This window comes from Erythrolamprus reginae, chromosome 6 (assembly GCF_031021105.1).
Source record: "Erythrolamprus reginae isolate rEryReg1 chromosome 6, rEryReg1.hap1, whole genome shotgun sequence".
Lineage (NCBI taxonomy): Eukaryota > Metazoa > Chordata > Lepidosauria > Squamata > Dipsadidae > Erythrolamprus > Erythrolamprus reginae.
This window is the reverse complement of record NC_091955.1, coordinates 79829877-79857429: the sequence shown is the minus strand read 5'-3', so window position 1 is coordinate 79857429 and position 27553 is coordinate 79829877. Positions and strand designations below refer to the sequence as shown.

At 40.1% G+C, this 27553-nt stretch overlaps 1 protein-coding gene across 1 annotated transcript; it reads right to left on the bottom strand.

The window, feature by feature from the left end:
- Positions 1 to 5939: 5939 nt before the first annotated feature.
- Positions 5940 to 24677, bottom strand: FAM180A (family with sequence similarity 180 member A). Its single transcript, XM_070754855.1, has 3 exons — positions 24429 to 24677; positions 7732 to 7832; positions 5940 to 6476 (listed from the first exon to the last, which is right to left on the bottom strand). The coding sequence occupies exons 1-3, from the start codon at positions 24502 to 24504 to the stop codon at positions 6123 to 6125; spliced, it is 531 nt and encodes a 176-aa protein (XP_070610956.1). The 5' UTR covers positions 24505 to 24677; the 3' UTR covers positions 5940 to 6122.
- Between the last annotated feature and the right edge of the window lie 2876 nt (positions 24678 to 27553).

Sequence of the window (27553 nt, the reverse complement as noted above, 5' to 3'; positions counted from 1 at the left end):
CCAGTTTGTGTTTTCATTTGATTTCTTTCCATTTATAAAGAATTCCTAATTAAATGTCTGTTGAAGTATTTTTGTGTTTTGTCTCCAGTGTCCCAAAGGTAGGCATGCCATCCTTTCTCAAGATTGTGTTCCTCTAATTGCAAAATACATTTATTTTTCAAATTGATCCATTCTTTTATCCATAATAAGGAGGCAACCTTATAGTAAGACTTCCAGTAGTCCAAAGTCACCTCTGCTCTTACTGTCCTGTAAATAGATTGCTTCTATCTTTAACTAGTTTACATCCATTGTTTCTTGTCTTGCCTTCTGGTGCTTTGGAAAATATCTTTGTGGCAGACCCTCAAATATTGGAACACCACTATCTTATAACAGGAAGGGAGGGAGAGAGGGGGAGCAGGAGAGAGGGAGGGAAGAAAGGAAGGAAGAAAGAAAGAAAGAAAGAAAGAAAGAAAGAAACTTTGAAGCTAATGGCTGGTGGTCAGTTTGCCCAACATTAATGGCTGAATTTATTCAGAAGAATCATTGCCTTCATCCCTAAGTAAAGAATAACCTGCTTAACTGTGGGGGTCACAGTATATTCAGGGTAATAGAACAGCTGTTCCACAAGAAACAATTTTCTTCAGCAATAAAAAGGATCCAACCTAGTTTTATAAATAAAGTTTATGTTCCATCTTTCCTGGTTTCTCATCAGTAAGACTCTGTAATGTATTAGTAGCCTCAGAACTAGGTCTCTAATTTTACATCTTGATATGGTAGCACTCAGGGGTGAGTCCTAGCTTACCATGCTGCAAGTTCGCTTCATCCCGCGCTACGTGGCTGCATGCACATGGCCATGGCACGCATTGTGCTCATGTACAGTGCCAGAAACTTGGCTTCTTGGCATAAGCAGAAGGAAAACCCAGGAAACAATAGCAAAAAAAAATCCAACTCCCAGCCAAAAACAAAATGCTAGTGCCCATGGACTGGCACCGACAGAACCGGCTCTGGGTGAAGGAGGGATGGTTAAACCAGTTAACCCCTTATGATCTCTATTTCTTTCCACTGCAGGATATGCTTTTTTCTTGAGGGGATGCTGCCTGTCAAGCTGGTGCAGAAGTTGGGGAAAAATTAACGGCTTGCCACATTATCAATAGAAGGCCTGATCCTTATGGGAATGTGGGAGGGGTTATTGTCATGAGACAGCAGATGCAGCCACAAAGTATTCCTTTGAGAGGTTCAAGGCCATCCTTTGTCCACCATCAGGACGGAAGCAAAAGGAGGACTTGCCATGCTGGCACAATCTGAGTGGGCAACATGACCCAACACTTATGGGTGGGAGCAAGGGAAGTGTGGGCACTCCAGTAGCAGCCTACTGATGATGTGATTGAGGCATGATGGCTCCAGTACTGTCTTTCCTGGTCCATGCACACCGCCATCTATTTTTTGTAATTTTAGGCACTTTTTTCCTGGTATGGATGGCTTCTCCTCGTCCTGTGCTTTGGGAAAAAGCTCTCCCACCTGCCCTTGTTAATACAGATGTTTATTTTTTCTTCTGAAGCACAGCTGAGCTGCTCCTCGGCTCTGTTTCGTCTCAAAATGTCCTTCTGTGCATGCACAGAAGTAGAATCGCAAAACGTCATGATGTACACCAGTAGCAAAAGTGTTGTGATTCAGCCTGAGACTCCTCAGGGACTGGCTGGATCTCTGCCGGATCCATGCCCAGAGGAGGAGGACAGTGAACAGGAGGGGGAGGACCAGGCAGATGGGGGAGAGGAACGTCAGGAAGAGGAGGAGGGAGAGCAGCCTGAAACCCCCCGGGGGGGGGCCCTCTCCCCAGCTAGTAGCCTGGATTCATTGGATGAAGACGCACAGGCTATAATAGACATGAGGCAGCGACGAGCAGCTCAAAGACGGGGCCAATTAGAAAAGTATTTCCATCCCTGAATTGGCAACAGCTGGGTTTGGGTGTGGTTCTCCTCAGCAGGGTTGAAAAGGCAGGCCCGCCCTTACAGTCTTGTGGAGAGTTATCAATTGGGAGTCCTGTGACCTTGCTTCGATTCTCGGCGTCTCTGATCTTGGCTTGTGGCCTAGAAGTCTGGCAGACTTGGGGGAGGCGTGGGTTTTATTATCTCCAGCATTGTTTTTGCCAGCAAGAATCCTGTTTTATTGCCTGGCCTTCGTGAAACCTCTGTGAAGCTTCAAAGTGTTCCTGTCTGTAAGAACAGTTTTTGTTACCTGTGTTTGCTTTGAATTATATAAACTGCCTTTGCTTTTTACCAGTGTGTCTGGATACTCTTTTTGGTTGGTGTTGGTGTCTGGGGGGACCCAGACAGAACAAAAAGGTAAGTGGAACCCACCCCTGTTGGGCTTATTATCAGGGGATGTCTTATTCTGGAGAAAACAGGGTATCTTCACAATGGGGAAAGATACCTCCTACTTCCAAATATTGTCACTTTTGTCATCCCACAGTGATACAATAGCGATACATCTTCGGTTTCTTTCTTTTTTCCTTCTCAGCCAAACAGATCAACTTCCATTTGCTGGTTCTTTGATGGACCTGAAAAAACCCTCCAGACTAATCTATGAGCCACGCAGGAAACCCATCAGGAATCTGACCCAAGTCATGCCTTATTCCATCACAAGACTCACAGAGGGGGAAGAGTGCCATTTCACAGCCAGTGCAGACTTTGATCTGCCATGGCTTCCCAGATGTCTGAGCCCACATAGCGTCAACGCTAGGCTTGGCACCATTCAAAGATCCTGGCTCAGCTTGATGCATTGTTTTGGAAATATTTATAAATATTAGCTCTAGGACTTCCAAATGATTTTTTAAAAGATAGTAAAAGCTGACTCTTCACAATTTGTGGAGAACCAGGGCTGCCCCAAGTTATTTTATTGTTTGGCTTCCACATGACTAAGAATTCAATCTTAGATCAACATCTATCATTGCATGATGTTCGTATGGTACATCGGAGATAAAGACTTCTAAAAAGTACAAGATATAAACTGCTTTGTCTTGATTGGCATTCTCTCCCTCAGCACCTGCCTAATGGCAGGATTAGCCTTTAAAAAATTGTTTAGAAAAGTCCCAGTTGCAAAGATGGATTTTTTTTGTTTTGTTTTAATAATTCCTGATCTGTAATCACAATGAAGTACAACTCGGGGCTGTTGTTGTTGTTTTTCATGGTAAAAGTAATTATGTTCTTATCTTCCTAATAGATTACACTAAATGTAAATACTTGAATTGATCAGATTATCAGTCTGAAATGATTCTCCTTCTGATTTCTCATTTGAGATTGCAGAGAAAATTAAATCAAGAACTAACGCAGTGTAATTGAGGTTGCAAACCTTTATGTAACTTAGTTGGAAGTAAGGCCTTACTGACTTGATTTTAAATGAGGAGAATCTCTGCAAGATCAACCGGGCAAGCTCTTATCAAGGCTTTTTATCACTGATGTATCTATATGCTGCTAAAATTTTCATTGTCATGACCTTTAACTAGACAAAACAGGTAACAAATTTTTGAACCAAGGTACAGTGGTACCTCTACCTACAAACACCTCTAGTTATGAACTTTTCTAGATGAGAACCGGGTGTTCAATATTTTTTTGCCTCTTCTCAAGAACCATTTTCCACTTATAAACCCGAGCCTCCGAAACTGTAACTGGAAAAGGCAGGAAGAAGCCTCCGTGGGGCCTCTCTAGGAATCTCCTGGGAGGAAACAGGGCCTCCACCCTCCCTGTGGTTTCCCCAACCGCATGCATTATTTGCTTTTACATTGATTCCTATGGGAAAAATGATTCTTCTTACAAACTTTTCTACTTAAGAACCTTTTACATAAGTGGTATTATACACCTACACAACTTGCATATTTTCAGAAGAAGGGGAAAGGTAACTGTTTGCATGGATGCCAAGAGAGAGGAGTTTTTATGCATATGTTCTGGGAGTGCTCAGTAGTACAGAAATTTTGGAAAGTAGTGCAAGATGAAATAAACAGGATGTTAAATATTAATTGGACAATTACAAAAGAAATGGCAGTACTGGTAAAAAAAAAAAGGGAGACTTAAGAGAATTTAAAGAAATAAAAGTAGCAGCATTGGAAATCACCCAAGCAGTAATTGTATTGGGTTGGAAAGAAGCAGCAAAATGGACGATACAGAATTGGTATCGGTACATGGTGGACCACATTTGCTTTGAAATTATGGGGGTAAAGATAAATATGTATAGTGAAAATAAATTGAAAAAACTGATGGAACGATGGGAAATGGTGAGAGGTTATATGACAGGTAGAATTTGTGATTTAGTCATAAAGAATAAATTAGAATCACTCTTTGATATGTAAATAGAACGCAGGTTCCAACTTAGAAGAATATTAAAGATTTTAGTACAGACCCTCCAATTGGTGGTGGGGTATATATATATGTTGTCAGGTGATGGGTGCACCTTCACAGGACACTGTTTTTATGTTGTATGTATGCAGTTTGTATGTTTTAACATTTAAAATTAATAAAAAATATATTTTTTTAAAAAAAGAACCTGGTCATGGAATGAATTAAGTTCCTAAGTAGAGGTACCACTGTACTTCAAATGGACTAACTTACAGAATGCCTCCAAAATCTAGAACCCAGACTCCTGAGCGAATGAAATTTGGGGAGATTATAGTTAGCTTAGTATTACTGGCTGCTGCTGCAGTTTTGGGATCTTCTTTTTCAATGTCCCCTGACCGTTTTTTAGCCAGTCTCTCAGTCCCTCACTTCCTTCCTTACCCAGAAGCCACCACAAACTGCCAATAGGGAAGGGTAGATCTTTATGCTTCTTGCCAGATTTCCACAAAAAAATCCAATGGGGAAGTCAGTAGGAACTTAGAAATTGACAAGTTGTGGCTATTTTTCCAGAAAAGGAGAACTGCAGAACCAGAACTTCTAATGTAACAAGACACACACACCCCTAAAAAAAACCCACCCCACCCCTAATCTAGTTTGTGTGTAAACAGCTATCCCGCTCTGGAAGTACCACTAATCTACTTTGCAATTTTATACTACACTTTTTTTTCTTCAATGTATTCTTTATTGCACTCCCCCAGAGAAAAAGCATCCTGCATTTTATTGTTTTAAATAAACCTGAGATACTGATAGCTGAATCAGAATATGGTTATACAGTTAACCTTTTCCAATGCGGTGGCAACAAACTTTGGAAGAATCACCTGTTTAATGTTTTCTTAAACTTTCTTTCCACTGTGCTGCCGCTACTAATATATGTATCAGCTACAAGAGAAAGGAAAAAAAGGGAGAAGAGAGGGAGAAAGAGGGGACGGGGCAGGGGAGGGAGGGTGAGGGAGGAAGGGAGGGAGAGAGAGAAAGAGGGAGAAAGAGGGGACGGGGCAGGGGAGGGAGGGTGAGGGAGGAAGGGAGGGAAAGAGAGAAAGAGGGAGAAAGAGGGGACTGGGCAGGGGAGGGAGGGTGAGGGAGGAAGGGAGGGAGAGAGAGAGGGAGAAAGAGGGGATGGGGCAGGGGAGGGAGGTTGAGGGAGAAAGGGAGAAAGGGAGGGAGGGAGAGAGAGAGAGAGAGAGAGAGAGAGAGAGAGAGAGAGAAAGAGAGATTAGTCTTACCCTTTCTCTTAAATGAACCCATTGCTTCATCTCATAACTAATGTTTCTTGACAGAAGATGGGAGAAATAATGTATTTCCAAAAGGATTGATATCAGCATTTTCCCCCTCAGCTTTTAAAAGAAGCCAGGAAAAAAAATATATGCAAGTTTTCTGAGTCACCCTTATCCATCACATATGACCATAGCTTAACTGTTGCATTTAAAGGGTGGGGTAAAGTTTGTGTCAGCTATAATCTCTACGGACATGGGAAAGGCACTGATGGAAATAAAATGAATAAAAAAATCACAAGAGAGGATTTGCTGTCCATTGGTTACACTTAAAAAAAAAGAAAAGGCTACATAATTTGGAAAATGTTTTTAAACAGATATATTAGTTCAATCTGTAATGCAATACAGAAGAGTTTACAACAGATTCTCTCTAGGTGGCGCTAGAGATTAAGACATATCTTCAAGCCTGCCGTTTGCTTCTTTTATTGCTTATCAAAACGAAGAAGCAGATATATCCTTCTTATACTCCGAGTTTGCTTCGGGTGCATCACGTTCTCCGAGAAGTTCGAGCTTGGCTGGATAGCAACTTCAAGTCATGCATCACAAGCTTGTAAAGATTTACAAAGGATTCTGCCCAGGTGTCTTTCTGATGTCCTTGAGACTGAGCTGTCCTGTATGCTGTATAGACCATCGTCAATACCGTCCTTTCAAAATCTTCTTTCTTTAACATGCCAGGGTAACCTGACAGCCTGGAGCTTAATCTGCGTATTTCTGTAATGCTTTTGGGGATAACATCATTGCACAGGGTGTCAAACGTTATCGCTTTCCTGGTTGAAGCCAGTTCTTCATCTTTGACTGTGATTTTTAGGTCATCATCAATTTCCAGCTCACCTAGAAGAAACTGGGATGAAAGCATGGGGGGGGGGATAGTTTTAAACTGGTTCTAGTTAAGTTCTTTTTATATATATATAATAATTTTTCATAAAAAAGACAAAACTGACAAACATACATTTAACATAAAGTTGGGGTTGCAATTTCCCCACTTATTCTAGAAGTCAAATTTCCATACAGAAAAAAGAATACCTTATTAATACTTTAAATCAACTTATTACTTTAAATGAAAAGAAGAAATTTTGTTTAACCTTGTATACAAAAAACCCCCTTCATATATAAACTAAGTAGAACTCAAAATTTAAGTCATAACCATACTTCTACATTTCTCACAGAAGTTTTACTTTTACTTCTTATTTATCCATATATACACTTTATTCCAAATCACATAAAATTCTGATTCCTCTTGGTCTTTTAACCATCTTGTCATCATATCCATTTCAGCGCAATCTAATATTTTCTTAATAACCTCTTCCTCTTTGGGAATATTTTCCCCTTTCCAATTTTGTGCATATACTATCCTGGCCGCTGTCAAAATATGAATGACTAAATGTAAAATTTCTTTTTTATATTTCTGTTTAGTTATACCCAATAAGTAAAATTCCGGGGGGTTTTCTATCTCTTGCATTACTATTTATTTTATTATTCTTTCTATCATTTTCCAATAAAGCTTAACTTTACTACACATCCACCATTGATGATAATAGGAACCTATTTCTTTCTTACATTTCCAACATAATGGGGACATATTAGGGAACTAGTTAAGTTCTTATAAATCAATACACGAGTTGCTAAAATGATATCTGGATTAAGGTAGAGCAAGGATCCCCAACTCTACACTCACCAAACTTTCCATAACATTTCATATTGTTCATCAACACCCAAACCTTTATTGTATGAAAATATTTGAATAAATACAATTTTAATTGATAGTACTGCAAATAATAACAGCAACTCCTTGAATAGTCTCATTGACTCTTGACAATTAATGGAACCATTTTGGAAAACTCCTGGAGAATCATCAGATGCAGTGCTTTCTCCAATGAAGAAAATATATGTACATAGAAAACTGTATTTCATAGACCATCCATTAGATGTCCATAGAGTTGGAGTCTGCCTGTTTGGAATGCTGCTTTTTGTTGAATCAGTTCTATTCTACAGAGGAATTATTATAACCATTTTAGAATCACATCAGAAGGCTGCACAATGGCTTCACAAGGTTGCAGCAGGCTGAATTTGGAACTGTATTTTGGCTCATACTAAACCTCAAATAGAAGGTCCACATCTTCCTGAGACTTCTGAAGCACTGGATTGAGGAGGACAGCTGATGACCTCTTCACACGGAGAGCAGATGGGAAAAACATAGCTGAGGAAGAAAGGAGGGAGAATAGGCAGGAAGCTGTTAATTTGTGCTATTAATTGATTAACCAAGATGAAATCTTAATATATATTGCTAGTCTATGTATGATATGCCATACCATAAATAATAAACAAATAAACAATGAATGCGATTTGGCAAACTTCCTTCCTGCCCCATTTTTCCTGCTAGAACTTCTGTGTTTTTTTCAAAACATAAAGTAGGGGAGGGGGAAAAAGGCTATTTTGACCCTGTATTTATATTGTTTTTTTTTAAAAAAAATGAGCACCAAGGTTCTGCTTAGCCTTAGCTCGAGCAACAGCTTGCCTGTCTCTTAAAAGTATTTTTTCATTTTCCTGTACTTTCATTCTTGTATCGGCTGACACCATCTCCCTTATCACTTAAAACTAAAAGCAATCCATTGAATCTGAATTGAAGACTTAAACAGATAAGGGGAAGTATACCTATATATAGCATATAATCAAGCTGTAGAATCCATCGCTCCAAGGAGTGGAGTTTAGTTTAGTTGGCTTTCAAAGGAGATTAGACAAATTTCTATCATGGACTAGTACGATAGAAGCATGGAAGCAGTCTAGTTCTATATATTGAGTACAAGGAAATAACAATTCCTTGGACAACTGCCTTGATTTCTTTGATGTTTTCAGGTGATATTAGATATGTCTAGGGTAATGTAAAGCAATATAGATCTTCACAGAGGGAGTTTATTTTTGATCAAGACTTCATTGGAGCAACACAACCCCCTCACTTCTAAACTTTCGGAATACTGTGTTCAGTTCTGGAGACCTCACTTACAAAAAGATATTGACAAAATTGAACGGGTCCAAAGACAGGCTACAAGAATGGTGGAAGGTCTTAAGCGTAAAACGTATCAGGAAAGACTTAATGAACTCAATCTGTATAGACAGAAGGAAAAGGGGGACATGATCGAAACATTTAAATATGTTAAAAGGTTAAATAAGGTCCAGGAGGGAAGTGTTTTTAATAGGAAAGTGAACACAAGAACAAGGGGACACAATCTGAAGTTAGTTGGGGGAAAGATCAAAAGCAACATGAGAAAATATTATTTTACTGAAAGAGTAGTAGATCCTTGGAACAAACTTCCAGCAGACGTGGTTGATAAATCCACAGTAACTGAATTTAAACATGCCTGGGATAAACACATATCCATCCTAAGATAAAATACAGAAAATAGTATAAGGGCAGACTAGATGGATCATGAGGTCTTTTTCTGCCGTCAGTCTTCTATGTTTCTACTTATCACTTAAACTGTGCATGTATAAACATGATGGAAGTAATGCATTGGCTCTCATGTGAATATGCAGACTTTCTGCTATTCATTAAAGCACATATACCCAGGGGTGAGCAGCCGGCAGGACAGGTGGAACACAGTTCCACCAGCGGAAATGAAAATGTGTGTGCAGCTCCAGCTGATCGGCGGCTGTCACTTCCTGGATTACCGGTCTCGGCTTGCCTCTCCTTTCTTCCCCTGCTGCTGCTGCTGTGCTTGGGCTCCTTGCTTTTTTCCTCTTTCCTCCTTCCTGGCCTGAGACAAGCTTTTCTCTCTCCTGCCCGGCTCCCCTCCAGCCTCACGCAGCCTCCTCCTGCCTAAGATGCAAGCAGAAGGCATGGGTGGAAGCGGTGCTGGCAGCATTTGTGCTTCTGGCAGCACCCGTTCGCCTAGCTACCTGTTGTGGTTAGCTTTGGCCCAGCTCCTGCCCCAAGGACTGTGGATGTGGGGGAGACATCCACATGCTGCAGGCCTGTTTTGCTCCCGGTGGAATCTGATGATGAAGGCTCCTCTGACCAAGAAGACATGAGTGACAGGGAGGAGGAGAGTGTGGCAGACAGCTCAGAAGGAGATCAATTATCTAGCTCCTCCTTAGATTCGGAACAAGAGTTAATGATACAGCCACACATGCGGAGAGCGATGCATAGGCAGCAACAACTGAGAGATTATTATCAAAGAAAATGAGGCCACCTGTGGTTGGGTGGGGCTGTGGTAATTAGTGAGGCTGCTATAAATAGCAGGCTGTGGGTTTGGCCATTGTGGAGGATTATCTGATCGTTGTGTTTCGTGCCTGCTTTGCTGACTTTGACCTTTGTGTGCTGATTTTTCCCCGCTTTGAAACTACACCAGAGCAAAGTGTGTTTCACTTTGTGAAAGAAAAGGACTGTGAATTGCCTCACAGCTGCAAGCTAAGTATCACAGAACTGATAAGGGACTTGTACAAATTACCAGTTTGTTTGGAGAGGAGTGCTCTTTGCTATACAAAAAGAGTGCTTCGTTTATTTGCATTTTCGGTATAAAGAACATTGTTTTGAATTTTCAAACGTGTGTGTGTCTGAAATTGTATCTGTGCATTTTCGGGAGGATTCTACCAGAGAGCTGGACAGAACAGCTACCCACCTTGAAGTGGAAGAGGTGACCCAGGAAGGAGAGCATGGCAAACACAAAGCAAATTGTCACCCCAGCAAGCGACACTGGTAAGGTTGTAAGTCAAGGACTTAACTGTTCACTTGAACGATGATAATCATTCAAGCCACTCCCATCTGGTCACATGGCCGGCAAGTCACTCCTACCCATTCACATGACCATTAAGTCAAACCCAAAAAATAAGCCACACTCACAGTGTGGCAGTAAAAATTTTGGCTGCCCATTACTGCATATGTCCTTTATTCAGTTTCCATATAAATCTTCAAAAAGAATTCCTGCTACACTGTAAGTAAGTTATACTTAAAATGTGATGGTTTAATGATTCTCTCTGAAGAAAAAGAAGAAAAAAGAAGACACGGCTAACTTGACAAATAGCAGGGCTTGCACCTGTATTCAAAATACTTTATAATTCTCTTTGAACTGAACAGAGTCATAACAAATTTTCACTGGTTGTAACAAGATAAAATATATAATAAAAATAATGCTGATCCTTCCTATTGCAATCTGACACATAATGTTCGTTATCAGGGAGGCACGATCAGGTACAGGAGAACTTTCATCCCCTCCTCTTCCTTCTCCTAACAAGCACCTGAGACTATAGAATGCGGCCACGAGAACTATCGTGGGGCTTCCTAGATTCGCCCACGTTTCTACAACACTCTGTGGCCTGCACTGGCTGCCGATCGGTTTCCGGTCACAATTCAAAATGTTGGTAATGACCTTTAAAGCCCTTCATGGCATTGGACCAGAATACCTCCGGAACCACCTTCAACCGCACAAATCCCAGCAGCAGATAAGGTCCCACAGAGTTGGCCTTCTCCGGGTCCCGTTGACCAAACAATGTCGTTTGGTGGGCCCCAGGGGAAGAGCCTTCTCTGTGGTGGCCCCGACCCTCTGGAATCAACTCCCCCCCGGAGATTAGAACGTCCCCCACCCTCCTTGTCTTTCGCAAGTTACTCAAGACCCACCTATATCGCCAGGCATGGGGGAATTAAGACATCTCCCCCAGGCTTTCTTATATTTTATGTTTGGTATGTATGTGTTTTATGGTTTTTAAATTGTTGCGGTTTTTAAATATAATTTTATTATTAGATTTGTTCCATTGTTATACTGTTTTTATTATTGTTGTGAGCCGCCCCGAGTCTTCGGAGAGGGGCAGCATACAAATCTAATAAATTGAATTGAATTGAATTTGGCTGCAGCACCTCCCCCAAAGACCACCCCTGCAATCGATCGCAGTGCAGCTTCCGGCTGCCAACATTGGCAGCTAGCTGATTAGCGGGCGGCTAACTGGCCCAGGTGGCCAAAAGCCCGGGACGAACAGTGTGGCATTGAATGGTTCAAGCTGAAGCGTGTGTGACAGAGGGGCCGTGGCCCATTGGCCTGGGTCATAGGTAGGCAAAGTTGGCTCTTCTATGACATGTGAACTTCAACTCCCAGAATGCCTGAGGCAGCATGATTGGCTCAGGAATTCTGGGAGTTGAAGTCCACAAGTCATAGAAGTAGTAATAGAAGAGCCAACTTTGCCTACCCCCGGCCTGGGTGAAAAGCGGGCATCGTTAGCAGCAGCCAGGATCGCAGTTGATTGGTGGTTCTGCTCCCACTCTAGCGTCCCCTATTGGTTGCCACGCCTTACAGCTCAATATAAAAGAGCTGTCAGAGTGTGGCTGGGGAGATTTTTCATTCCTGGGCATTCTGACTGTTACTTTTATTTATTTATTTTATTTATTTATTTTATTTATTCATTTGTCCAATACACAAATACTTAGGAAGAAAAATAGACATGTAGTAATATATATAAGGGTAAAGTGAACTTAGAGGAGAGAATATATGAAAGAAAATATATATATATGATAAGTGAGAGAAAGGAAAGACAATTGGACAGGGGACAAAAGGCACAGCAGTGCACTTATGTAAGCCCCTTACTGGCCTCTTAGGAACCTGGAGAGGTCAATTGTGGAGAGTCTAAGGGAGAAATGTTGGGGGTTAGGGGTTGACACAATTGAGTCAGGTAATGAGTTCCACGCTTCGATAACTCGATTGTTGAAATCATATTTTTTACAGTCAAGTTTGGAGCAGTTCATATTAAGTTTGAATCTGTTGCGTGCTCTTGTGTTGTTGCAGTTGAAGTAGTCACTGACCGGTAGGACGTTGCAGCATATGATCTTGTGGGCAATACTCAAATCGTGTTTTAGGCGATGTAGTTCTAAGTTTTCTAGACCTAGGATTGGTAGTCTGCTTTCGTAGGGTATTCTGTTTCGAGTGGAGGAGTGAAGGGCTCTTCTGTTGAAGTATCTTTGGACATTTTCAAGGGTGTAGATGTCTGAGATGTGGTATGGGTTCCAGACAGATGAGCAGTAGTCTAGGATGGGTCTGGCAAAAGTTTTATAGGCTCTTGTGTGTAGTGTGAGATTGCCTCAGCAGAAGCTGTGTAGGATCACGTTAACAACTCTACAGTGCTGTTGCTTTTTCAATTTTTTTTTCATCGCTACAGTTAGGGGCATGTCAGCCAAGGAGAAAAACTAAAGGTGAATGCCCAGAGGCGGAACCCTGGCAGAGAAACAGGTGCAGCCAAGGGTGGGAGTCAAAAAGTCCTAAATCCATGGCAGCAGAAGTAGGGAGGGGATGGTTTCATGTATTTAACTTAATTCTGCACTGGTATATATGGAGCTTTATGCACTGTGGACCTGGGGTTGGAGATCCCTGCTTTAAAGCAAAGTTCCCAAGGTAACATATGTAAGCGTAACAGGGTAACATAGATTTGTGACCCAGTCTTCAGAGCACTCCCCCTTCCTATATATCTTCCGATGTTCCTGCTGGTATGTGACAACTTTCTACATTGCAAATCAGCACCCAAGACACATTGAAACCACCAAGTGCTAATTGCTTGGCAATTAAAACTTCAATCACCCAGCAGTTACAATGTTTACTTATTAAACAATTGTTGGCAGTGATCCAGGTGACAGTGATCAGATAAATAATTTTCCGTTTCATGCAACTCAGCCTATCAACCATTTTGCTATTCACTTTCATAGACATCTGACACACACAAAAAATCTCCATTTGGAATTTATGTGTTAGTCTTTACCATTTGACATAATTCTTCACTGCCTTGTAAGGGAATGCTGTGGTGAGATCTTTTCCTTTGGTTGGCCACAGAACATACACTCCCCTATCACTTTAACTAGAACAGTATGCAAAGTTGGAACTTTCCCGGAATTCTTCGTTAAGTATGATAAAGAGTGCTTGGAAACTCAAAAGTCTTCATGCTCTTTTGTAACCTTCAACTGGTTCTAGTAAACACAACGTCTTGATAGAAATGTGGGAAAATTTTGACAATTGGTCATCAAAATTTCCTTTCTGCCTGCCGACATCTGCTCACTTGGCTTAAAGTGGATGGTTCTACTGATACTTACAGAGAATAGTTTTTCTCTTCTAACTTGCCTTCAAGCTAAATCACCTTTCTTGTGTTAAAGTCACCATTGTTCCTGTATATGTCCACGTTGACACCTACAAGGCTAAAGGGGATGGTTTAGATTAAGAAATTGATGTCAGAAAAAGAGCCCCTGTCCCCTTTCTCCTTAGTAGGTTTGCACTACTTCTGCTGTTACTAAATAATAACCTTTGGCCTTAGGTCTCAGTCCTAAAACTTCAACAACTCCATGAAGTATATAGACTGAAAGGGAGACTTTGGGATGGGGTGTATACAACAGGTTAAGCCAAAACAGACAACTCACATTACAGTGTTATTTGTTTGTTTGTTTGTTTGTTTGTTTATCTATCTATCTATCTATCTATCTATCTATCTATCTATCTATCTATCTATCTATCTATCTATCTATTTATTTATTTATTTAGTCCAATACACAATAATACAATGAACGTTTTAGAGGATAAAGTAGAGAAGAAATACGAGATATAGGAGAGACTATAGGAAAGGGGACGGAAGGCACTCTAGTGCGCTTATGTACGCTCCTTACTGACCTCTTCGGAATCTGGAGAGGTCAACTGTGGATAGTCTAAGGGTAAAGTCTTCGGAGAGGGGCGGCATACAAATCTAATAAATAATAAATAAATAAATAAATAAAGTGTTGGGGGTTAGGGGATGACACTACAGAGTCCGGTAATGAGTTCCATGCTTCGACAACCCGATTACTAAAGTCATATTTTTTACAGTCAGGTTTGGAGTGGTCAATATTAAGCTTGAAACTGTTGTGTGCTCTTGTGTTGTTGTGGTTGAAGCTGAAGTAGTCACCGACAGGCAGGATATTGTAGCATATGATCTTGTGGGCAATACTTAGATCTTGTTTAAGGCGTCTTAGTTCTAAGCTTTCTAGACCCAGGTTTGTAAGTCTAGTCTCGTAGGGTATTCTGTTTCGAGTGGAGGAATGAAGGGCTCTTCTGGTGAAGTATCTTTGAACATTTTCAAGGGTGTTAATGTCCGAGATGCGATATGGGTTCCAAACAGATGAGCTGTATTCGAGGATGGGTCTGGCGAAAGTTTTATAAGCTCTGGTAATAGTAATGGTTATAGTTTGTGTGAATCTAGCTTTGACTCTTCATTTTCAGCCTAGCCTGCCAAATCATGCATATGAAATTACACTTTGTTTTTAGCTTTGGCTTTGTGTGTGCTAAGTAAACCCACTAATATGGTTTACAAACCACAATTTATGATGATGTGTTCATATATTGAGCTCAAGTGGCTTATTCAAGAACTCTCATCCCAAAGCTTGACTAAATGCATTGTACAAATATAGCCATTATCTCCTTGAGCTACTTCCAGCACTTTAGGACCCACTAACTCTCCAATAATTTACTCACATTTCTTTATATTTCAGCATTATTCAAAACCAGTCTTTGAAAGATCTTGGTCTTCTTTTCTAAGTCATGCAGGACTATCTCAGCCCTGAATTTTGTTCCCCATGCAAAAGCTTTTTTGGTTGTCTTTGCCTGCTTGTTTTTTGCTCCACAACCAAGAGCCAAAAATAAAACCAAACCCTGAACTGGAAAGAAATATGTAATTAATACTTGACCACATATTTATAAATCCATGCACAAACTTTTCTTCTCATGTGGCTCTTTCCTACAGTCATTCTATATCAAAGAAGAACGTGACTGTATCTTCCTTTTTCATATTCTGGAAAAGTTTATATGAAATAATTGTTTAAATTAAAGATAGATGTCAGTAATGTCAGTAATGATCAACATAAATCATTCTTCATGGAATGACAAATGAGAGACATTTTTTGTAAAAAACCCCCCAAAAACTGATCGTTTGAATGCAGCAAAATCAGCCAATCATTAAATCTGAAGATTGAATATAAATACTGTAAAATCATGCGGAATTTAGACATCTACAATGTCCATGGCTCCCTATCAGGATTGTAGAAAGCGGGTGCTTGAGCCATAACTGAGTTAATGTTGCTTGGCGGGAGTTCGACCTCCTCGTCGCCACTGTAAAATCAGTGCACTGGAGACAGCTTCACTTGTACAATGATTTATTCATAGCCAGGAGTATATCAATCAACCTCTCAATGACTCCAAATCCCAACAAGGGCAACGGCTAGTCCATTGCCCTATTTATACCCTCTTTTTAACGTGGGAACTATTTTAGACAGCCATTTAGTTTTGGCGGCATGTCAGGCTAGTCGCGTCTGAGCCAATCAGCAACTCGCTTACTTTTCTCAGTCAGACATAACAAATTACTGTTGTTAGCTGCCCTGAGATTGCGGAGAGGGGCGGCATATAAATCCAATAAGTAAGTAAGTAAGTAAGTAAGTAAGTAAGTAAGTAAGTAAGTAAGTAAGTAAATAAATACAGAGTGAATTCAAAATATTCTACAATCACTCTCTCTCTCTCACACACACACATACACATTCTTTTTATATTTATAAATATGTTTATTAATTTGTCCAGTTTTTAAAACAATGCATAATTCAATTCAATTCAATTTATTAGATTTGTATGCCACCCCTCTCCGTAGACTTGGGGTGGCTCACAACAATAACACCATATAAAACAAATCTAATAATTAAAAGTCATTTTAAAAAACCCTTATTAAAAAGAAAACATACACACAAGCGTACCATGCATAAACTGTATAGGCCCGGGGGAGATGTCTCAGTTCCCCCATGCCTGGCGGCAGAGGTGGGTTTTAAGAAGTTTACGAAAGACAAGGAGGGTGGGGGCAATTCTAATGTCCGGGGGGAGCTGGTTCCAAAGGGTTGGGGCTGCCACAGAGAAGGCTCTTCCCCTGGGTCCCGCCAGACGACATTGTTTAGTCGACGGGACCCGGAGAAGGCCAACTCTGTGGGACCTAACCGGTCGCTGGGATTCGTGCGGCAGAAGGCGGTCTCAGAGATATTCTTATTTACATTCTTAATATGTTAATTTAGCTTCCTTCCATGCAGGTGTTGGCAGCAGAAAATAACTAACAGAATAAAAGAGTTGGAATGGACCTTGGAGGTCTTCTAGTCCAACCCCCTGCTCAGGCAGGAAATCTTATACCATTATAGACAAATGTTACTCTGGAATTGCTTGTAAGTGGCCTAGAGTCTATGAGCACATAGGCCGCTATATAAGTTTTCTAAATAAATACATAAATGTTGTGGTTGGCTCTGGCCCAGCTCCTGCCCCAAGGAATGTGGAGGTGGATGTGGGGGAAACATCCACATGTCACAGTCCTGTTTGCTCCCAATAGAATCTCCCGACGAAGGCTTCTCTAACGAAGGAAGCATGAGTGGCAGGGAAGAGGGGAATTTGGCAGACAGCCCAGGAGGAGATCAATCATCCTTATCATCCCTGGATTCTGAACAAAAACTTATGACGGATCAATGCATGCGTAGAGTGATGTATAGGAGAGAACAACGGAAGGATTATTACAGGAGATAAGTGAGGCTACCTGTGGTTGGGTGGGGCTGATGTAATTAGTGCTACAGATAAAAAGAGCAGTGTGCTGGTTTAGCCTCGTGGCAGTTTATCTGATTCATAGTTTCATCAAGATCGTGGTTTTTGCTGTTTCCCTCTTCAAGACTGTGTGTGGACTTTCTGGACTTTAGAATTGGACTCAATTTTCCAGTTATTGGGTGAGAAATTGGATTGCATTTAACCTGTGCCTTGTGAGCACCAGAAAATCCCTTTGACATTTAAAAGGGAGCTGTTTCTGTTTTTCTCTTGATAAAGACTTTTGGTTTTCCATCTATCGTGTGGTGTGTGTCTTTCTGGACTAATTACCCTGTAATTACGGGCGGTTGGGACACGCCGGCTGAACACATAAATAGAATTAGGGCATGCTTCACAGATTAGGGACAATCACTTTCAGTTTTCTGTTCTGGTTGACTTTTGGTCACGGAGTTTGGTGAAGTCAACCACTGAATTACATATTCAGCCACTGAATTATTTCTCTTTTGAAAAAAAAGTTGAGAAAGTGAATTCTTTTTTAACCCACGGAATCGCAAACAATGGTGGGGGGCAGGGAATGGGATTGCTTGCATCTACCTCTGTTCGTCTTTTGGCTGTATTGTTTAAATTATTAAAAGGTGCTAAATGTTTTAAATTTCTTAAATGAAGAATTCCTGCTCAATCCTGTAAATTTTTCCATTGCTTGGATAGGCGTAAATGCAATATTGCCCGTGAATGTGGGAAGATTATGTTTTATGTCAAATATGGAAAAAGGCTAAGTTTTATTTCTTCATAGCAATAACAGAAATTACAATATAATTAGAATATTGCAGGAGTACATAAAACATCAAGGAGTAGTATTATCCTTCAATTGCCACACAGGACACATTTTATCTTTAGGAGGACTGAGATTCTGTCTCTGTCTTTTCAAAAAATAAAAATATTTAAAAAGAAATGAAGGGGTCAAGAGCCTGAATAAATTCTGCCTGAGATTCTGGAAAAGCCACAATTCAAAATCGTCTAAGTAGAGTTGAATCCTCTCTATCATGGCTCCTCAGGAGCCTCCATTGACCAAATGAGCAAGGAATGCAAGTCTAAATGTTGGAACTTGCTCTATAGGAAATCCAGCCTTATAATAGATTGTGAATCTTCTCTTTCCAAGCAGTTATAATGACTTTACATAATAGAAATCAAATGCATAATTAGCATACGTTGAGATTAAATAATTATTTTGCATAAACCTTTCCAGAAGAAGAAAAAAAGAAGATAGCAAATGAATTGGCATAGGTTGAGATTAAATTATTGATTCACCCACTTCACTTAAAAATGCCTGTTAGAAGAGCTCCATCTGATGTTTGTTTGTTTGTTTGTTTGTTTGTTCGTTCGTTCGTTCGTTCGTTCGTTCGTTCGTTCGTTCGTTCGTTCATTCATTCATTCATTCATTCATTCATTCATTCATTCATTTATTTATTTATTTATTTATTTATTTATTTATTTATTTATTTATTTATTTATCCAATGCACAAATACATAAATGTTGGGGGTTAGGGGTTGCCACGCCTTACAGCTCAATATAAAAGAGCTGTCAGAGTGCGGCTGGGGAGATTTTTCATTCCTGGGCATTCTGACTGTTACTTTTATTTATTTATTTTATTTATTTATTTTATTTATTCATTTGTCCAATACACAAATACTTAGGAAGAAAAATAGACATGTAGTAATATATATAAGGGTAAAGTGAACTTAGAGGAGAGAATATATGAAAGAAAAAAAAATATATATGATAAGTGAGAGAAAGGAAAGACAATTGGACAGGTGACGAAAGGCACACCAGTGCACTTATGTACGCCCCTTACTGGCCTCTTAGGAACCTGGAGAGGTCAATCGTGGAGAGTCTAAGGGAGAAATGTTGGGGGTTAGAGGTTGACACAATTGAGTCCGGTAATGAGTTCCACGCTTCGATAACTCGATTGTTGAAATCATATTTTTTACAGTCAAGTTTGGAGCGGTTCGTATTAAGTTTGAATCTGTTGCGTGCTCTTGTGTTGTTGCGGTTGAAGCTGAAGTAGTCATTGACCGGTAGGACGTTGCAGCATATGATCTTGTGGGCAATACTCAAATCGTGTTTTAGGTGCCGTAATTCTAGGCTTTCTAGGCCCTGAAAAAGTGTGGTTTCCTACCACAGACTAAAATAAGAAGAAAAGAGGCCAATTAAGATGACCAGCTGTAAGGTTAAACAAGACTTAAAACTTGAAGGAGGTTTGTATGTTTAGCCTTAGAAGGAAAAGTCTATGAGAAACATCACTGTGATCTCTATGGCAGACACTTAAGAAGTTGTTCAATAACCATCATAATCATGTTTTTACAGTCTGAAGTATTGGATCAATTCAGGAAATAGTATAATTAAATCAATATTCTCAGAAGGACTGACTGACTTCACATATACCATGGTTGGTATAAAAATGGGTTGGACAAACAAATCTCAATTGACTGGTTTCCATAAGTAATGCTAGTCAACCTTCATTAAACTTGCTGGGAGGGAAATTCTGGTTACTGAAGTTAGGTAATGTCAATTTTGCCCACACTGGTTGAAGTTATACTAAATCAGAACCCCTGGCTTGTTTTACACATCACATTTAGCTAAAACTGGACAAAAAGCTCACATCCAAGCAATATGATCTATGATGCTTTGGACCAGATGCCTCATAAATCCCCTTTAATTCTGAAATTCTCTGAGTAGATTGTTTTTTGAGTTTCAAGCCAAGCAATAGTGGCTTATAAAAAGCAATGAAAAATATACATTTTACCATATGCCAACATTCCCTTGAAAATTCTGTGGATTTAGGATAGGTCTCAAAGATTCTGCTAAGAAATATTTTTCCTTCATTGTAGGAAGTTTTGCAATAGCAAACCCAGAGCCAGGGTAGCAGGAAGAGGTGAGATTATGCCAGGACCTTATGTAAAAGTGGCAGTGTTGGTTTAACCAAAGGAACCTCAAATGCATCAACATCCCCAATGTATGAAGTAGATTTTCCTATTACTAATCAGCAGAGGCTACCCTTTTCTATACCATATTATTAACATTAGAAGACAGATGGTTTGATTTCATCCTGCTGTTGAATCTCACCATAAATGAAAAAAAAAATGAAATGCTTAATTCAATTTCTCCAAAAGTGATCTTAAACATTGAATTATTGTAATTCTCAACCAAGGACCTGAAATGACTCTTCTAGGGGAGCTGGAAATATACATTTCCTACAAGTTCCAGTTTTTGCAAACTAAGAAAGAAACTGCATCAAATGTTACCTAATCTGGTGTGTTTTATTAGGTCTGTATTTTTATGCAGCTGACAAAATTCACAAATTCACACCTCCTCAACTAATGAGCAGATCCAAATGCAATTATCTTTTGGGTTGTGAACTTGTGTTTTGCAATGCAGTGCTATATTTAAAAAAATTGCAGACAGATAGTGAAAGATATTGCCTAAAGCCTGTACATTAGAGAAAAACACATAAAAAAGAATAACTGGTGAAAGTTGTTAGAAAACATTTAGTTTTACAGCCCTCATGCAGTTGACCTTGAATCAGTAGTCAATCAGGTCATTGGTTTACACACACACACACACACACACACACACACACAAGCAAACAAACACACACAAATTAAAAGTAAATAACACATATGCCTTGCCATTCGTTTATAGAATTAAAGGATTGTAAGGGGTTTTGGAGATCTGACCATCAGTGTGGTGTCTGCCTCACTTATTACAATCAGGTTTAATGGACCAGTGCTACAGAAATTTCAGTTTAAGAAATACGATTGTCTAAGCAGGTAATCAAACAGTGTCTTTTGGTGCCTTTTCCTATGTTATGCAGCCAAGTGATTAGGTTCTGGGCTACAAACCAGGGCTGGGTCCTAACTTACCTCACCACTGGTTTGCTTCCTCCTGCGCCATGTGGCTGCACCCCGCGTGTGCCTTCGTGCATGCGCAGTGCCCAAACCCCAGGTTCTGCACATGCGCAAAAGCAAAAAAAGCTGTGTGTGCGCAGAAGCAAAAAACAAGATGGCAGCCCCTATGGTACCGAGAGAGCTGGCTTGGGGGCGTGGCCAACCGGCCATCAATCCTGGTTTAGCACACAATACACGGGCACACGAGAGATATAAACTTAAAGTAAACCACTCTAAATTTGACTGCAGGAAATACGACTTTAATAACCAAGTAATTGATGCATGGAACTCACTACCATATTCTGTAGTATCATCACCTAACCCCCAAAACTTTACCCTTAGATTATCCACTGTTGACCTCTCCCGATTCCTAAGAGGTCAGTAAGGGGTGTGCATAAGTGCACCAGAGTGCCTTCCGTCCCTTGTCCTAATGTTTCTCTTTTACTAGTATCATGTATATAAATATTATTATATCTTTGTATACCACCAATTCATACGTGACAAAGCAAATAAAATAAAAAATAAATAAAAAATGCCAGCTACCAGTTCTATAGAACTGATCCAAACTAGGAGCAGCAACCCACCTCTGCTACAAAAATAGTAAAAAGCACATTACCAAATCATTGTATTAATTTTTATCTAGCTAACAAATTTGTGCTTCATTCCTTTAGCCTTTTTCTCTCTTTCCTTTGTGCCTAAAAAAGCACCAGCACAGAGACATGAAATATAATTCTGGACTACTGGAACAAAAGTCCTTTCGGTCATCTCCCCAGTGACTTACCTACAATATTTTTTTGTAATCTCAAAACTTTGTCAGACACAATAACCACATGCACAACATGATAATATATGCAAACCAGCCAAGGTTTGGTTAATCAAAGCATTATAGAACAAGTCCCTTAAATTTCACAGGCACAACCCCCAAAATAGGTTCTTCAATAGATCTTAATCGAAGGGCACGTTTATCCAATTGTCCCAATTCATCTGTTAGCTCTGATCATAAATAAAAGGAAAAGTCAACTTGTGATTTTAGACTCTAAACTGGAGTCCAGGAAAATGCAGCTGGACAAGGCAACCATTATGTTATACTACATCATCTTAGAAGGCTTCTGACAGTAAGAAGGAAAGTTCCCCTTTCATTTGGCCTGTTTTTCCTGCCCAGCCAATTTGTCTGCCCTATGAGAGCAGGCTGTAGTCCTGAAGTTTAGAGACTTTTCTGGAGAAATATACATCAGTATAGAGCAGTGTTTGTCAAACATGGCAACTTTTAAGATGCATTTATTTGAATTCCCAGAATGAAGTCCATGCATCTTAAAATCTCCAAGTTTGACAAAGCTATAGAAGAAGAATATACTATTCTCTTGTAAGATGTAAGAAGAGCCTTTTGGCTCTTCTAAGTTTATGCATCTTGTCTTTTTATGTATACTGAGACCACATGCACCAAAGACAAATTTCTTGTGTGTCCAATCACACTTGGCCAATAAAGAATTCTATTCTATTCTATTCTATTCTATTCTATTCTATGCTATGCTATGCTATGTTATGCTATGTTATGCTATGTTATGCTATGCTATGCAATGATAGGTCCCAAAAATGCACAGAGAAGATGAGAGTTCAGGGAACATAACCAGTGATATTATCTTCTAGGATAGAAGTTGATGTCTCTGACAAACACAGTGCAAGACACCACCTGCTCTGCTGCATGACATATCAGGAAAGAAGCTAAGAATTTTAGCTCTGTTTGGATTAAAGAACATATGAAAACTTTTCTCTGTTGTGTAGTAATTTCGTTACTAACTGTTCTGTTGGATGGAATCAGCATCAACAACAGTGAAAACAAAAACTTCTAGTCATTCCAAGTTCACTCCAGTATCTTTACACTTGACAGATCCAGCAAGATAAGAAAGGTCAGCGCTTGACTTGAGTGAAGACATGTGCATGATCAGGAAAGAAGCAAGTATAGTCTAGGGAGCTTTTAGATGAGTGGTATCTCAGAGGTTGTCACAAAAAAGAAGGAGTCAAGCTATTCTCTAAAGCAGGGGTCTCCAACCTTGGCAACTTTATGACTTGTGGACTTCAACTCCCAGAATTCCTCAGCCAGCAAACTGGCTGAGGAATGCTGGGAATTGAAGTCCACAAGTCATAAAGTCGCCATGGTTGGAGACCCCTGCTCTAAAGCATCTGAGGGCAGGACAAGAAGTAATGGGTGCAAGCTAATCAAGGAGAGAAGCAACCTAGAACTAAGAAGACATTCCCTGACAGTTAGAACAATTAATCAGTGGAACAACTTGCATCCAGTAATTGTGAATTCTCTAACATTGGACATTTTTAAGAAAAGATTGCATAATCCTTTGAAATGATACAAGGTTTCCTGACTAAGCAGGAGGTTGGACTAGAAGACCTCCAAGGTCCCTTCCAACTATTCTATTCTATTCTATTCTATTTTGCTCTGCTCTATTCTATTCTATTCCATTCCATCCCATTCTATTTGTCTACATGTATCCATCATGCCAGAGATTTTCTACCTTGCCTGGATTTAAAGAACTTAATATAGCAACCTTGCTGAAACTAATATCAAGAAAGGACTCTTGTTTGAAATTCTGTGGGCCCAGTATGCATACAAATTTGAGTCAGACTAGACTCAAGAAATCTAAATTCATGCAGTTTTCTGGACAGTATTTCCAAAAGAAAATACTTAACAATGCATTCTTCTTAGTCTGAGAGAGACTGATTGCCCCAAACCATCTAGTTAGCTTCCATGCTAAGGTTTCTTTTAGTCCAAGTTAGCCTAATCTAATCTAACCCAGCCCAACCCACCTCAACCCAACCCAACCCAATCTAACCCAACCCAACCTAACTAATCTAATTAATCTAATTAATCTAATCTAATCTAATTAATATAATTAATACAATATAATTAATCTAATCCTATTTTAATCTGTTTAGATTAGGCAAGGAATGGATTAACTTCCCCAACCAACAGAACTTCTGTTTGGCTGAACCAGATCTGAATTTCCATAAAAACATCTACATAAAATTTCAGTACATAACAAATTGTCTTAATCCTCAATTTTTTATTAGCAATTAAGGGGAGAAAGATCATTGCTGCCTTACTTATTTATACATTTCTTTGTAGAACATAAAAGAGAAATGTACGATCCAATGGATGAAAGCATTGAACAAGAAGAAAAGAATCTACCAAAGTGATGGATGCAATTTGGAGCAAACAAACTTGTTTGATGAAATATCAGTGTCACATGCCTGCTTTAAAGCAATAATGTGATTATATTTATAACTCTTACCTCGATTCCACCTGGGGGGCACAGTGCCATGAGCATTATAACACAGCAAGAACAGGAACAACATCTTCCAGTGCATCGCAAATTCCCCAAATCAGAGATTTCTCTGCTTCTACAATATCTGTCTTTTGTATGCCAGGTCACAGCTGGCTAATCTTCCTCCTCTCTGCTCCTTTTGCAAAATGGGATGCTTGTAATGAGGTGAAGTAGCAGCACCTCACTAGTCTAGACTAATTTTCATTGGAGTCAGGGAATTCATTTGCACAGAAGGGCTCTATTTTATATCCACATCTGGAGTGACTCATGACGCATGGAAGCTCATTGGCAGCTGTAGCGGTATAAATACCATTACATTTTTGTTTTGAATTTCTTTTCTCTCTTTTTTTTTAGTAGTTCAGTTCCATTCAGTAGTTGAGCCAGCTGGAAATTTCCCTTGTGTCAACAGACAAAAGTAGCTGTATAAAAGAACACTATTAAATCTTCAAGGCCACTAGCTCCTATTCACATATTTCTTAGTGATCATACCAAGCCTGTGTTCCTTGAATAAGGCATGGACAGTCCTGGTGTGCCAAATCTAGAGGCTGGGGAGTGTTCATTGAAAGAATGCTGCATACTTACAGGACCAATTTGTTTTTACTGAGCACAACAACATGGGGCAGCTTTTGCCAAGCAGGTCAAAGTTGGATGGCTGATATGAAAAAGTAAATACAGTGGTACCTCTATCTACAAACACCTCTACTTAGGAAGAACCAGGTGCCTCTTCTCAAGAACCATTTTGCACTTACAAACCTGAGCTTCCAAAACTATGACAGCAAAAGGCAGTGAGAAGCCTCCGTGGGGACAATCTAGGAATCTCCTGGGAGGAAACAGGGCCAGAAAAGGTGAGGAGAAGCCTCCGTGAGGCCTCTCTAAGAATCTCCTGGGAGGAGACAGGGCTGGGAAAGGTGGGGAGAAGCCTCTGTGGGGCCTCTCTAGGAATCTCCTGGGAGGAGACAGGGCTGGGAAAGGTGGGGAGAAGCCTCCGTGGGGCCTCTCTATGAATCTCCTGGGAGGAGACAGGGCTGGAAAATGTGGGGAGAAGCCTCCGTGGGGCCTCTCTAGAAATCTCCTGGGAGGAAACAGGGCCTCCACCCTCCCTGTGGTTTCCCCAATCGCATGCATTATTTGCTTTTACATTGATTCCTATGGGGAAAATTGCTTCTCCTTACAAACATTTCTACTTAAAAACCTTAAGTTTGTAAGTAGAGGTATCACTGTACTTGACATAGACAGGGACATTCTAATATAACCTTTAGCTGTGGGTAGAAAACTAAACCAAGATCATGTTAACATTCTTACTACATGTAATCCAAGGAATAGCAATGAAGTGGCTATATATTTGCAAGCCTGGGTGATTTCATTTCTAAGACACATTTAAAAGAATGCTCAATTCCTTCCCATTACATTCAGCCAGACTTCTTTACTTTTCATTTCAAAATCAAAGAAAAGTGCAGAAAGTAGTGGTGTGGGTGGGTTAAAGGAATAAAGAGTTACCCTGTATTAAGTTGGGTGACCAATATGTTGTATAAATAAATAAAATCAATAAGTAAAGAATAAGGGATGAGAGGCTGCCGCAAAGAAGAGGACACCAGAGGGCAAGACAAGAAACAATGGATGGAAACTAATATAGGAGAGAAGGAGAAACTTCCTAACCGTGAGGACATTCATTCATTCATTCATTCATTCATTCATTCATTCATTCATTCATTCATTCATTCATTCAATTTTTATGCCGCCCTTCTACTTAGACTCAGGGCGGCTTACAACATGTTAGCAATAGCACTTTTTTTAAAAAACAGAGCCAGCATATTGCCCCCACAATCCGGGTCCTCATTTTAGCCACTTCGGAAGGATGGAAGGCTGAGTCAACCTTGAGGAGATTTGAACCGCTGACCTACAGATCTACAGTCAGCTTCAGTGGCCTGCAGTACAGCACTCCACCTGCTGCGCCACCCCGGCTCAATTAAGCAGTGGAACAGCTTGACTTCAGAAAGTGTAAGGATTTCATCAGTGGAGGTTTTTAAGAAGAGACCGGACAGCCACCTATTTGAAATGGTATAGGACAGTGAGGGCGAAGCATTTTTTCCTCAGGTGCCGAAAGAGCTTGTGTGCGTGCTATTGTGCATGCACGACTGCCCACACCCATAATTCAATGCCTAAGGAAGGCAAAAGCAGTTTCCTCTGCCCCTGGGAGGCTCTCTGGATGCCGGAAACAGCCTCTTTTCCAACTTCTGGGGGGCCCAGTAGGCTTGTATTTTGCCCTCCCCAGGCTCCAAAGACTTCCCTGGAGCTGGGGGAGGGTAAAAATACCCCCCATATCCCCCAGAGGCTCTCTGGAAGCCAAAAACACCCTCCTAGAGCCTCTGTGTGAGCTAAAAATCAAATGGCTAGCAAACACATGCTCGTTGGATATGAGATAGGGCAACGGCTCACGTGACAGTAGATATGACTCCATGTGCCACCTGTGGATTTGTGGATCACTGGTATAAGGTCTTCTGCCTGAACAGAGGGTTGGACTAGAAGACTATGATCCCTTCCAGCTTGCTTGATTGATTGGATATTCAAATTCAAGGCTATCCTAAGCCTTGCTGGTTCAGCTGACAATTTTGAGCCAAAAGTCTCAATCCAGTCTACAGTTTTGTTGTTGTAAGGAACGATGAAAAAGATAATGATATTTGTGAATATTGTTCCAATAGGCACCCTCAATCAAGTAAGCAATAAACTGTTAGTCTGAATTCATTCCTTCAGACTCATTTCATACCATCTTCTCCAATAGTAATACAATATAAAAAATATGAGTTGAATAACATATCGTAAAATCAATGTAAACTATGATTAGATACAATAATGAAAAGGAAGATCAGTACTGTATATCTTTCCACGATTTCTATTCCTCCTTGCAAACTGCTAAACAAAATTCTGACGCAAGATTTTATCATCTTTCTTTGGATGTAGATAGCTTAAAAAAAGGTCACCCAAAGACATAGAAACTTAGTATTAGTATTACAAAAAATATTGTTTGTATTAAGGAACAATTGAGTGCTTACATTTCAACATGTCATTTTTGGCTCCTTATAATTAAACAGATC

Bases quoted from the DNA above. Each gene is read 5' to 3' on its own strand.
- FAM180A (XM_070754855.1), bottom strand. From the start codon at position 24,504: ATGCACTGGAAGATGTTGTTCCTGTTCTTGCTGTGTTATAATGCTCAT. The intron at 7,833-24,428 runs GTAAGAGTTATA...TTTCTTCCTCAG, and splicing joins GCCCCCCAGGTGGAATCGAG to CTATGTTTTTCCCATCTGCT. The intron at 6,477-7,731 runs GTTTAGTATGAG...CTTTCATCCCAG, and splicing joins ATGTGGACCTTCTATTTGAG to TTTCTTCTAGGTGAGCTGGA.